Here is a 12,324-nt window from a genome sequence, read left to right on the forward strand (position 1 = left end):
CAGGTGGGAGAACTAACAGTGAAGTTAGGGAAGAATTGCCAGGCCGGAAAGTAGGAGAAGGGAGAGGGTCACATCGCCCTCCTGACTCCGTAGAGAAAGAGCCACACATCCTCTTGGGACTTGAGATTTGTAGGAGGCCAGGGCGCCAGGAAGGTGTGCAAGGAGGTGTACCCTCCAGGGACAGCTGCTAGCTCAGAACCCCCACCAGAACCGCTGACCAGCGCCCAACAAACCCACCCAGCCCCCCAGGACCGTCCAGGGAACCCAGTGAGATGAGCCCACAGCCCATCTGGGACCATGGCCCGCCCAGCTGGCCTGGCTCAGGGACGGGGGGGGGGGGGGGGGGGGGGTTGCTGCCAGCTCGGCAGCTGCAGCCCCACCCCGCCACCACCCCCTGGGGCTTCCCTGGAGGCAGATTTGGCCCCGGAGCCCAAGGGAAGGAGGAGACCCAGGGCCGCAGGCACCCAAAGGCAGACGAAGACCTGATCTCGGCCTCTAGGTCCTGTACCCTTTGCCAGGCGTCCTCGAGCCGCCGACCGTGGCAGGAAGGTGTGCGCGGCTGTGCAGTGGGTTGGAGGCCAGGCCGACAGAGCTGGTGGAGTCCACGGGGCCCCGGAGCACAGGTGCTCAGCAGCTGTGACCAGAGCCCCCCCACCTCCTTAGGAGCCAATCTGGAGGCTGTGGGGCCATGAGCACCGCCCCCCCCCACCCCACCCCCGTCCTCTAAAGGGGGCTATGGCTGCAGGCCAGCCCCTCCTGCCCCATTTCCCTATGGGAGAGTATTTTTAAGCCCTGCTGGGGCAGGCAGGAGCCAGGCCGAGTGGAACCTGACCTGATCACCCCAGGAAGCAGGGGGTCCCTACCTAGGCTCCCCCTGTTCCTCTGCAGATGGTCATTCGCGGCTGCAGAGGGCACTTTCCGGCAACCAGCAGGACAGACGCTGTCGGGGGAGGAGCGGGGAGGCCGAGAGGTGCACCAAATTAGGGGAACAAAGAGTGGGCCCCTGGGCTGGGAGGAGCTGGTGGACGCGCTGGGGGCCAGAGCGCCGTGGGGAGCGCGAGGGTCGCACCCAGGACCCGGAGCTACGACCTGGGCTGGGGGCGCGGCGGTGCCGTGGTCCCACGGCCTGGCCCGAGGCCAGCAGGTGCCCCTTCCGGGAGGCGGCCGGGCCGGGGTCCGAAGGGTTAAGGCCGCCCGGCCGCCCCTCCCCCTCCTCTCCCCCCCCCCCCCCCCCCGCCTCCCTGGACCTCTCCCCGGGGCGCGGGGCTCGGGGCTCGGGCGGGCCGGGGCGGGGCCTGACGTCCGCAGGCGGAGCGAGCCCTGCCGGCCGCTTGGCTTCAGACCCGCCGGGCTCCCGCCGCGCGCGCTGTCCCTGGAGCGCGGGGACGCGGCCCGGAGCCGGGAAGATGGCGAAGCGGCTGTGCGCGGGGAGCGCACTGTGTGTCCGCGGCCCCCCGGGCCCCGCGCCGCTACTGCTGGTCGGGCTGGCGCTACTGGGCACGGCGCGGGCGCGGGAGGAGGCGGGCGGCGGCTTCAGCCTGCACCCGCCCTACTTCAACCTGGCCGAGGGCGCCCGCATCGCCGCCTCCGCAACCTGCGGGGAGGAGGCCCCGGCGCGCGGCTCCCCGCGCCCCACCGAGGACCTTTACTGCAAGCTGGTGGGGGGCCCCGTGGCCGGCGGCGACCCCAACCAGACCATCCAGGTGAGCGCAGGGCGGGCCGTGGGGCATCCTCCCGGGGCACTCGGACCCGGAACGCCGGCCCGACCCCACGGGGAGCGTCGTGGGCCAGGGCGAGTCCAGGTGCGGACTCTGGTTCCGCATTTTGGGGACCCAAGAAGGCACCCGACCCGGCTGCTCCGTCTCGGCCGGGAAACTTCGCGTCCCTCCGGGAAGGCGGAATTAAAGCCCCCGGCGTGGATCCGGGGGCGGCCGGCGCCGGTCCAGTTCGGCTGCGGTGACCGGGGCGGGAGGGGGGCCGAGCCCAGTCCCTGGCGGCCCCAAGTCCGGGATCCCGGGGAGGGCGGGACTTGGCCTCCGCCGCCTGCTGCCGGTGGGGAGGGGGCGCAGCTCCGCCCTACCCGGGACAGGCTGGAACCTGCTGGCCTCTGGATGGGGTGGGAGGGGCCAGCCACCTGAGGCTCCCAAGGTCCCCTCTCAGAGGAGTCTAGGGACTCGGCGAGACCTCCAAAGTAGGGGAGGGCCAGCTGCGAAGTTTTAACTGGGGCTGGGAACACGTGGCTCCCAGGAGGGGCAGAATCTCTGCCCAGCAGGTGGTGGGAGGGGCGGGGGGCTTCAGTCTCCCAGGGAGATGTGTTTTCAGGCCCTGAAGACCCCCGGGGTGCATGTCCCCTCCCCAACAAGCCTTAAACCTGTAGGCAGGTTCCGTTGGCGGGCTCCATGCATGGACACCTAACCTGGAAACCAAGGCTCCTGGCCCTCTAGGCTTAGGCTGGGCCTGGGGTCAGCCTTGGGTGAAAAGCAGCAAAGTCAGCTCCAAGGGCTCCCAACCGGCCGCTCTAGGCCCATTCCCCACCTCAGCCCCACCTTAGGGAGAGTCTAGGTGGTGCCCAGACTCCCACAGCTAACCCCCGCTGGACCCTGTTCTGGCTGGGGGGCTCCAAGCAGGTGTCAGCGGCTTTCCAGGGCTCAGTTCCCCCATCTGAAGTGTGGGCTGGAGACCTATCTCAGAGGACTGTGCTGGGCTTAAGAAGAGAATGGTGAGCCCAGGAGTCTGGGGAGGCTCCTCCCCCCTCCCCCAGGGCCAAGGTGGTGGGGCAGGCAGAGGGGACAGGCAGAGGGCCCGTGTAACCTGAGCTGTCTCCTCCCTGGTACCTCCGCCTTCCTGGAAGGAGAGACTGGGGCAGGGGCGAGTAGCTGGAGATCTGCCGGGTGGGGGCAGAGGGCCCTGGAGCAAGACTTTGTGGGGATGAATGGAGGAGCCTGGGCTGGGCCCGCCCCCTCTGCCTGCCCCACCACCTTGGCCCTGGGGGAGGGGGGAGGAGCCTCCCCGGACTCCTGGGCTCACCTTTCTCTCCTTAAGCCCAGCACATTCCTCTGAGATAGGAGGTCTCCAGCCCACACTTCAGATGGGGGAGCTGAGCCCTGGAAAGCCGCTGACACCTGCTTGGAGCCCCCCAGCCAGAACAGGGTCCAGCGGGGGTTAGCTGTGGGAATCTGGGCACCTCCTGGCTGCCCCCTTATCTGGTCAACTCAGAGGGGCCGGGTCTGAGGAGGGAGGGCCCGTGGCTGTCTTCTTGCCTGCTACCGCACCGCACCTCAGAGGGCCTGGCTGAGCGTCCCCAGATGAGATTTTGCCGTTCTGGCAGGGGAGGCTCCAGGTGCCCTCTGAACCTCAGACCACCCCCAACCACCTGCCTGTGCTGCATGGCTGGGGGCCACAGGCCCCCTCCCGGATCTGTCTCCTCTGTGGGGGCATATTACCCCTGTCTCCTGAGTAAAGGGCCAGCCTGTAGTCAATGCCCCTCTCCTCTGCCTCAGCTGTGTGGCTTCCCTCTGTCAGCCTCAAGCTTCCTGTCTTTAAAATGGGCACAGCGTGCTGGCCCCCCCTCACCTGAGACTGTGAGCTTGGCCTGAGGAGCCTGGGAAGCGGCCACAGTTTCAGTGGCAGCTATGGGCTATGGTGCTCCACGCCTCAGAGCCGACTTGGATGAGAAACCAGCCGGCCTTGCCCAGCTCATTTCTAACAATAGAGACGAACCCTTCTCTTCCAAAGTCTTGAGCCCTGAGCAGTGAGTGCCCCTGTTCTGAGGCTGCCAGATATGTAGAAAGATCGGCTGGTAGACATGAGCTGGATGGCCTGTGACCTTGGACGCCTTCTTCATCTAAGAGCCACAGGTCTGCTGACTGCCCTGGCCGCAGATTGGGCATGTGAGAAGGCCTTGCCAGCTGATCTGGAGTAGAGCCGCGGGTGGGGCAAGGCAGGCAGGCACAGGAGGTGCCCAGGCGATGAAACCGCAACTCCATCCAAGGGGACTAACTAAGGCTTTGGGGCCTGGAGCTGGGCAGTGCGGTCTCAAGGCTGCAGGCCAGGGGCTCTCAGGGACGCACTGCAGGAGACGCACGTTAGCTGGGCATCCCAGATGGGGGTTGGGGTGAACCCTGCTGGGCAGCTGGAGCAGGCAGAGTGCAGGGGGAGGTGGTGGCCCTTGCAGCCTCAGGCGGGCATCAGGGGATCCCCGGCCGGCCCAGCCTGGGAAGGTGGGGACTGGGCAGCCAGGCCAGCGTGGTGACTTATTGGAGGGGGAAGTCCTTACCAGCCCCTCAGCTGTTTCCTAGCTCTTCTCACGGGACCCTCCGCAGCGGAGGTGGTGGGAGCCTGATTTTCCCAGCCCTGTCCTCTGTGGCTCAGTGAGTGGCCGAATGGGGACTGGAACTGCCTCCCAATAACTGGACCAACTCTGGCCCAGGCAGGGACTGAGCAGTTTCTTCCCTGACCTCCTGGAAGAGTAGAGACTGACCCTTGACCCACAGCCTTCCACTCAGCTTCTCTCTGCTGCTCAGTGTGTCTGGGAGGGTCTTGGCCAGCAAGCAACCTTCCCTGGAAGGCCTGGCTGCGCCAGCCAGAGGGCCCTGCCCACACCTACCTTCTCCAGGCGCCCCCGGCCCCACCCTGAGCAGGACCTGTGTGTGCCGTGCTGTCAGTGAACTCTTGAGTTTGGGGGTCACCATCTAAGCTTGGCAGTGCGGCCTGCGGGTAGAGCTCGTGGTGCTTAACTGGGTGTCTTCAGTTGCTCTAGCCCCGTCCACGAAGACTGCTTAGGTGGTGAGCTGGGTACACAGCAGGAATAAGGCAGGTGTGGACCCTGCCACTGCAGAGCTCTGGGGGACCCCAGCGAAGTCCCCAGATAATTCTAGATCTCATACATGCAGTAAAGGAAATACAGCAGTGGCCACACTGGGGGCTGCAGACTCAGAGGCCTCAACCCCAAGCCTGGGAGGATGCCTTTGTATGGACGAACAGCAGGTCTGGTTTCCCTGGGGGGGTATGGCAGCCAGGACCCGGCTCTGCCCCCTCTCCTGGTCCCCACCCCAGCTCCCAGCACTACCCCTCCCCTCCAGGATGTAGGCCAGGACCCTGCTGGGAGCCTCCTCTGTTTCCCACTCAGCCATGCAGGGCAGGCCCGGGATAGAAGCGGCTGCCAGGCTGTGTGAGCCATTAATCCTCACGGTGGCCCCAGGCAGGTGCAGCCTTATCCCCACTCTTCAGATGGGGACATAGAGGCTCAGCGGTTGCTGTGACTTGGCCTCTTCCCAGGACTCTGAAGCGGCAGCCAGGAGGCCCAGGCCCACGTGCCGCTGCCCACACCTCCACTCTGGGGCCGGTCCCCAGAGGCCGCCGCAACAGCTTAATTCTGTCTTTCTGGAGACCCTAATCCAGAAGCCTGTGGGCAGGATCTGGGGGTGGGGTGGGGTCTGGCCGCCTGGATCCCCACCCTGATGGTCCTTCTGTCTGCAGCTCTGCCCTCCTTCCCTCTCTGCCCCCTGCCTTGCTGCATTTTGTCCAAGCCTTTCTGGAGCCCCTGGCAGGGCCAGCAGGGAGAGGTGGCCATGCCTTGCCCCGCTCCTGCCCCTTTTTGCCCCGCTCCTGCCCCTTTTTGCCCCCTTGGCTCTAGACACATTGATCCACCTTGCGGTTTACTGTGAGACGCCTCCTGCCCCCAGGGCTCGTTGCACTGGCACCCCCTCTGCCTAGAGCACACTCTCCCTTACCATGTAGGGCTCAGATGCCACCCCGCTAGACAGGCCCACCGAGATTTTCCCACCCAAGGCAGATGCCCCTCTCCATCCCTGTTCTTCCTCTTTCCTCCTTGGCGCCATGAACAGCTCACATGAGCCACCTCCCCTGAGTCGGAGGAGCTGCAGGTGCTTAGCGCACGTTTGCTGAGCAAGTTGGCGACGGGGGTGCAGAGGCTGGGCGTGGAACCCGCTCAGTGGGGCCAGGACTCGTCTCAGGGTAGGAGGATGACTGGAGGAGGAAGGGGGTCCCCGGCCCTCCTCGGCTGTCTGACCCTCCCATTCCCTCTTCAGGGCCAGTACTGTGACATCTGTACGGCTGCGAACAGCAACAAGGCACACCCAGCAAGCAACGCCATCGATGGCACAGAGCGCTGGTGGCAGAGCCCACCCCTGTCCCGCGGCCTGGAGTACAACGAGGTCAACGTCACCCTGGACCTGGGCCAGGTAGGGGCCTTCTTTGCCTGCTGCAGTGCCCGTCTCTGTGTCTGTGGCTGTCGGGCCTACCTTGGGCCTCTGGACCAGAAGGCGAGGTCTCCACCCTGAGCGAGATCTGGGGCCTGGGAGGCTGGACTTGGTGGGAGGGGACAAAGGCATGACAGTGGTCACCTTTTGTTTGTGCTTTCAGCATCCCCACGACACAGGGAAAGGGGGTGCTGATGGGGGTGCTTCCAGAGGCCACAGAGTTTGGGTGGGGGTGCTGAGTAGACAGCTTGGGGCCAGGAGGGCAGAGGTGCTGTGAGCAGTGCGGTGGTGCCCCCTGTGTCAGGCGCCCTGCTGTTTAAGGATTTCCTGGCGGGTGCGGGAGGGGCCGCAGGAATGCAGAGGAGGCTGGCGGAAGTGGACATTCCTGGGATACCTGTGCCGAGGTGGCTGGCGGCTGCTGAGGGTTAGGTGGGGTTGGGTGTCTGTTCTCTGGTCCCCAGCTCTGGGCTCTCCTTGGCCTTGGAGGCCCCTGTACAAGCAGGAGGCTGAAGCTGGGTGCCTCCAAGCGAAGAGTGAACCCCCTAAGGTGGGCTTGCCTCGTTGCCAGCTCTGAGCAGCCCCAGATAAGGGGTGACTTGGCCTATGTACCCGGGCTTGAGGTCCTGGCCTATAAAACGGGCCAGTAATCTTGGTGCTTCTTGAGTCAGGGACAGTGATGGGGCAGGTGGAGGAGGCTGGGCCTGAAAGCCAGTGCCTGGAGTGGGGGCTCCAGGGCTGACCCAGAGGCCTGCATCCCGGCTGGCTTGGTCGCTGTCCCAGTGTGTGACACGTGGGTCTTCACTCCTGTCTGAGTCTCTGTCCCTGTCATTGTCCCGAGGGTGTTGGAGATAGAGGAGGTCTCCCTGGAGCCTGGCTGGAGGGCTGGCCCCAAGGGGCAGGCACCTTTGACAGCCTTGGTGGCCTGCAGGCCTGGCTGGGGGTGGGCAGGCAGTGAGGGGAGGGCTCAAGCCCCAACAGGTGGCCTGGAATTTCCACGGGTTCCTGAACTTGCTCTAGGGCCCTATGGAGAAGGGTGGGGAGCTGGGGAGGGGTTGCCTGTCCTGGGCTCCCTGCCTGCCTGCCAGGCCCCTGGCCCTGACCTGACCTGGGTCTGGGTGTGGCTTTGCCTGTTTACCTTCATCTCACTGGGTTTCCCCGCATCTGGTTCCCCTGTCCCCTGGAGCCTAGGGGTCCCTCATCTCTCTGGCACAGCAGCAGAGGCCCCCCGCCTTGGCTGCAGCGGATGTGAATTCTCAGCTGCTCCGGTGGGAAGCTGGGAACTGGGTACTGGGTTCTTCCCGCCCCTCCTCCTTCGAGGAACTGGCGTGGCTGGGCTGGGGGAGGGGAGATGCCCCGGTCTCCACGGCAACCCCAAGGTGGCTGCAGAGCCAGTGGGCATAGTGCCTGATATGCCTGGGTGGGGTCAGGGAAGATGGGACTGACACTCAGACCCACACGTGTGAGCTCCACCACCCCTTGGCTCTGGGGCTCTCTCTCAGCCTCGGTGCACATCTGTGAACTGGGCTGGGGACTTCAGGCCTGAAGCCAGTTTGCTTTTAGATTGTTCTGGGCCGGAAATCAGGTTCCACCATGTGAGCATCTTGCCTCTCCCAGCCTCAGTTTCACCAACTGTAAAATGATATGGAGGGAAAAGGAACCCTTTCCATTCCACCTGGGAAGCAGTCCCTCCACCCACCCACCCACCCACCCACCTATCCTATCCCATCCCTCTGCCTGCTCACCCATCCACCCCCCTACCTATCCACCCACCCACCTATCCCTCTACCCACCCCTACCTACCCACCCACCTACCTATCCACCCACCCACCCACCTATCCTATCCCATCCCTCTGCCTGCTCACCCATCCACCCCACTACCTATCCACCCACCCACCCACCTATCCCTCTACCCACCCCTACCTACCCACCCACCTACCTATCCACCCACCCACCCACCTATCCTATCCTATCCCTCTGCCTGCTCACCCATCCACCCCACTACCTATCCACCCACCCACCCACCTATCCTATCCCATCCCTCTGCCTGCTCACCCATCCACCCCACTACCTATCCACCCATCCACCCACCTATCCCTCTACTCACCCCCTACCTACCCACCCACCTATCCATCCACCCACCCACCCACCTATCCGTCTACCCACCCACTTACCTATCCACCCACCCACCCACCTATCCCTCTACCCACCCCACCTACCCACCCACCTACCTATCCACCCACCCACCCACCTGTTCCTCTATCCACCCCCTACCTACCCACTCACCTACCTATCCACCCCCCTACCTATCCACCCACCCACCCACCTATCCCTCTACCCACCCCCTACCTACCCACCCACCCACCTGTCCCTCTACCTACCCCCTACCTACCCACCCACCTATCTATCCACCCACCTACCTGTACCTCTACCCACCCCTACCTACCCACCCACCTACCTATCCACCCACCTACCTATCCACCCACCTACCTATCCACCCACCCATCCACCTACCCCCACCTATCCACCCACCCACCCACCTACCCCCACCTATCCACCCACCCACCCCTTACCTATCCACCTACCTCTCCACCCACCCCCACCTCTCCACCCACCCACCTATCCACCCACTCACCCACTTACCCCTCCACCCACCTACCCCCTACCTATTAACCCACCCACCCCCTATCCACCCACCCACCCCCTACCCATCCACCCACCCACCCACCAACCCACCTACCCATCCAACCACCCACCCCCTACACATCCACCCACCCACCCACCCCTACCTCCTACCCCCTACCCCCTACCCCTACCCATCCACCCACCCACCTACCCCCTACCCATCCACTCACCCATCCACCCACTCCCTACCCATCCACCCACCCCTCTACCTATCCAGCACCCACCCTTTCTTCCTTGCTTCCATCTGTCCATCCCTCTGTCTGCTCTTTCCTCCCTCCACACCTGCACCATCTTCCTTCCTTCTCACCCGCTTTCCTGACCATGTGGATGTGTCTACCAAGGCCCCTGTCTGGGCCAGGGGGCTGCCAGCCTTGGTTGGGGTGGGGGCAGGGACTCCCTGGAGTTGGGTGAAGAAATGTCCTTCCTGGGCTTCAGGGCTGATCCTGGGGCGGGACTGGGGCTTCCATCAGGAAGCCAGGCTGAGCAGCGGGTGGGTCCGGGCACTCCCCCTGCAGCGGGCTGCCAGCAGCCTTTGTTCTGGGATCTGGAGCGGATGCCCTGGGAGGGGGTGGGGGGGCTGGCACTGGGCATCGGGAAGGCTTCCTGCTCCTGGAAGGCTGAGGAGGGCGGGGTGGGCTGCATCACGGTTCGGGTCTCACGCCCCTGCTGTGTGGTGGGGCAGGGGCTGGCACAGGGGAGGGGAGACTAGTCCCTGTGGTGTCCACCCAGGAGTGGCTGAGCCTTGGCCCCAGGAGTGCCAGCTGGGCTCCTGGCCTGGGTCCTGCTGTGCCCAGCCGTGGAGGGGTTCTCTCTCCAAGGGTGGGACTCAGGAAGAGGCTCCAGCACTGGTCACTGGTGACTCAGGGGGCAGTTTCCGAGTTCCAGACGTGACCTTCCCCAGGGGGTCCTTCTAGGGGGTTCTTGCGTATCTCCTTGCGTCCTCCGGAAGCTTCTAGAACTGAGTAGTCACATCACTGGCCTCAGGCTCCCTCTTCCGAGAACCACACCCAGGCCCCAGGCCCAGGGAAGGGTGAGCACGTTCATGACTGCCCAGGCACATGGCCAGCAGGTCCTGGCTTGAGCGCCCCCACCCCCTGGCTCTGCTGCAGGATCCAGGCCCTTGGCCCACTACACCAGCATGCTAGCCCAGCAGGCCCAGGTTGTAAGGAGCTGGTCAGAGTGAGTGGGGCTGGCTCTGGCCTGTGTCCCCTCCCTCTCCATTCGGCCCTTGGGTGGTCTAACCGTGGGGGCGGGGCTCTCCCCAGCAGAGGAGGGCATACCTCCTGTCTCCCTCAGATGAGGAGTGAGGACACGGGGGGGCCCCCTTCCTGCAGGGAGACCCCTGCTTTGTCCTCTGCACAGCAGGCCACAGTGCAGGTGCCACAGGTGGGGCAGCGGCTTTGTCCCAGCCCCCGAGGCCCAGAGCTGCAGGGCAAATGGGGAGGCCTAGGTGAGGACCAGGTGGGGGTCAAGGTGTAGGGGAACTGGGCCCGGCAGGGTATGGGGGGGACAGTTGGGCATGAGTCTAGTATTGGTTGGGGGTGAGCAGTGCCAGGTGAGGGCCTGTGCCCCTGGGGATGGCGGAGAGCTGTGGGAGGGCAGAGTGGACTGGGGTAGGGCTGGAGAGGGGAGGCAGTCAGCTGTCCCCTCCAAGTGGGGGTACGAGGAGGCAAAGCTCTGCTGAAGTCATTGGCCACTGGAGTGTGAGTTTACCTAGGCACTTGGGGAAACTGAGGTGGAGTTATGAGAGGGTCAGGGCCAGTGTGGAGTGCCCAAGGTCCCAGTGCTGGGGTCTTGAGGACTGTGGGGTTGGCCATGCTGTCCGGAGTCTGGGTTCCCAGGCTGGTTCCTCCTCTGTAAATGGGGTGAGTACGCCCGCTGGAGGCCCAGCACGCCCAGACTGCCTTACCCTTCAGGACTGCCTGCCCTCTGGCTGGCCGGCTGGGGCCCTGGGCAGGCCTGCTGGTCCAGGGTGCCGCTGGCTTGGCTCCCTGGGCCTGGTTGGGCACTCAGCCATGTGGCCAGTGCCCCAGGACGGTCAGTGGGTTGTCCGGGGAAGGACAGGAAGTGCAGCGCGGCCAGGCTCTAGGCTCTAGTTACCCCGTTTGGCAGCCGGGACAGGTGCACTGGCTGGGCCGGACGCAGCCACTTGAGTGGGGCTCCCTGGGGGTATGGCGGGAGTCCTGGGAGGCACCACTCCCCTCCCCTGGCACAGGGTAGACAGCAAGACCCTCCCTCTACTTGTCCTGGAAGGAGAACGCGGCCCAAGGGGCTGCCATGCCAAGGTGGGGCTGGGGCTGCTCCTCTCCCCGCACCCCCGCCGCCATGCTTGCCCTTGTTGGCTGCACGGCCAGACCTGGCACTCAGGGCACAGAGATGACCCCGCATCCACCTAGACCCCAGGCGGCCCCCAAAGGCTTCCTGTTTTCTGTTTCTAAACAAGAGCCACCACATTAGCCTCTGATGATACAGCTCAGTGGAGACTAAACTGTTTGGGTTTTAGGCCGAGGGGTCCCCTTGGGATAATCTCCACTTCCTGTGTCTCCGGCTGACCATCTGACCTGACCTGGACCGGGCTGCAGGGAGGGAGCCCTGAGCTTGGACTGCAGTGGTTGGGTCACTGAATCCACCCCATGCCCAGCTCTGTTGAGGTGCAGGCAGCCCCGTGGCTGGGACCCCATGCCCTCCCTCCAGCTGGGGAGCTCCTGTCCCCCCACCCACTCCTGGAAGTTTCCCTGTCCTGCTTAGGACATCTGTAGTTGGGCATGGCGACATCCAACCCTGGAGTCCGGGGTTCTGGCCTCGGAGTTTTTATTTTTCTTCCCAGTGGTGGGCTTGCTGTGGAAACCCCCGGCTTTTCCACTCCACGTCCCTCTGGGAGAAGTGTCTGCGTGGGGCGTGTTTCCGGACCCCTGACGGGTTGTGTGGCCGCTGTGCTTATTCACCCCGCTGGGTGTCGGTGGAGCCGCCCCGCCCCTGCTTTGGGGCTTATCTGTGCGTCCAGATGGGGTCTCTTCGAGGGCAGGCACACGGCAGGAGCGGGCAAGGGCTGGGCTGGCCCTGGACTCCGGGCATCGAGGGGGCCGGGTGCCCCGGTGCCCTGTCCGAGTGGCGTGGTCAGGGTGCTCGCCCGGATGCCTGGGGCTAGGAGGGACTTTTCCTGCCCCGGGAATTGGCACAACGCCCTTCTTCCTGCAGGGCCTGGGCTGAGTCACAGACCTCTGTGATTCAGGCTGCCGGGGAAGGCTGGACTGGCCCTCACCCGGCACAGTGGGTACCTGGGCCTGGCCCTGGTCTCCCCAACCCAAGATGGGCCAGGGCAGAGCTGGGTTTGGGCACAGGACAGCACCCCCTCCCCTCCTCGGGAGGTTCCAGCCACAGCCCACCCCATGGTGAGGTGGGTGCCTCAGCCGAGGAGGCT

General features: G+C 64.8%; 1 protein-coding gene across 1 annotated transcript in view; it reads left to right on the forward strand.

Moving 5' to 3' along the window:
• The first annotated feature begins 1,353 nt into the window (after window positions 1–1,353).
• LAMA5 (laminin subunit alpha 5) overlaps window positions 1,354–12,324 on the forward strand; it is a 61,953-nt gene continuing 50,982 nt past the window's right edge. The window contains 2 exon segments of the mRNA XM_030913910.1: window positions 1,354–1,703; window positions 6,051–6,203. Of these exon segments, the coding sequence (XP_030769770.1) occupies window positions 1,407–1,703; window positions 6,051–6,203 (450 nt within the window). The 5' untranslated portion in view covers window positions 1,354–1,406.

The sequence above is a fragment of the Rhinopithecus roxellana genome, chromosome 13 (assembly GCF_007565055.1).
Source record: "Rhinopithecus roxellana isolate Shanxi Qingling chromosome 13, ASM756505v1, whole genome shotgun sequence".
NCBI classification, from domain to species: Eukaryota; Metazoa; Chordata; class Mammalia; order Primates; family Cercopithecidae; genus Rhinopithecus; species Rhinopithecus roxellana.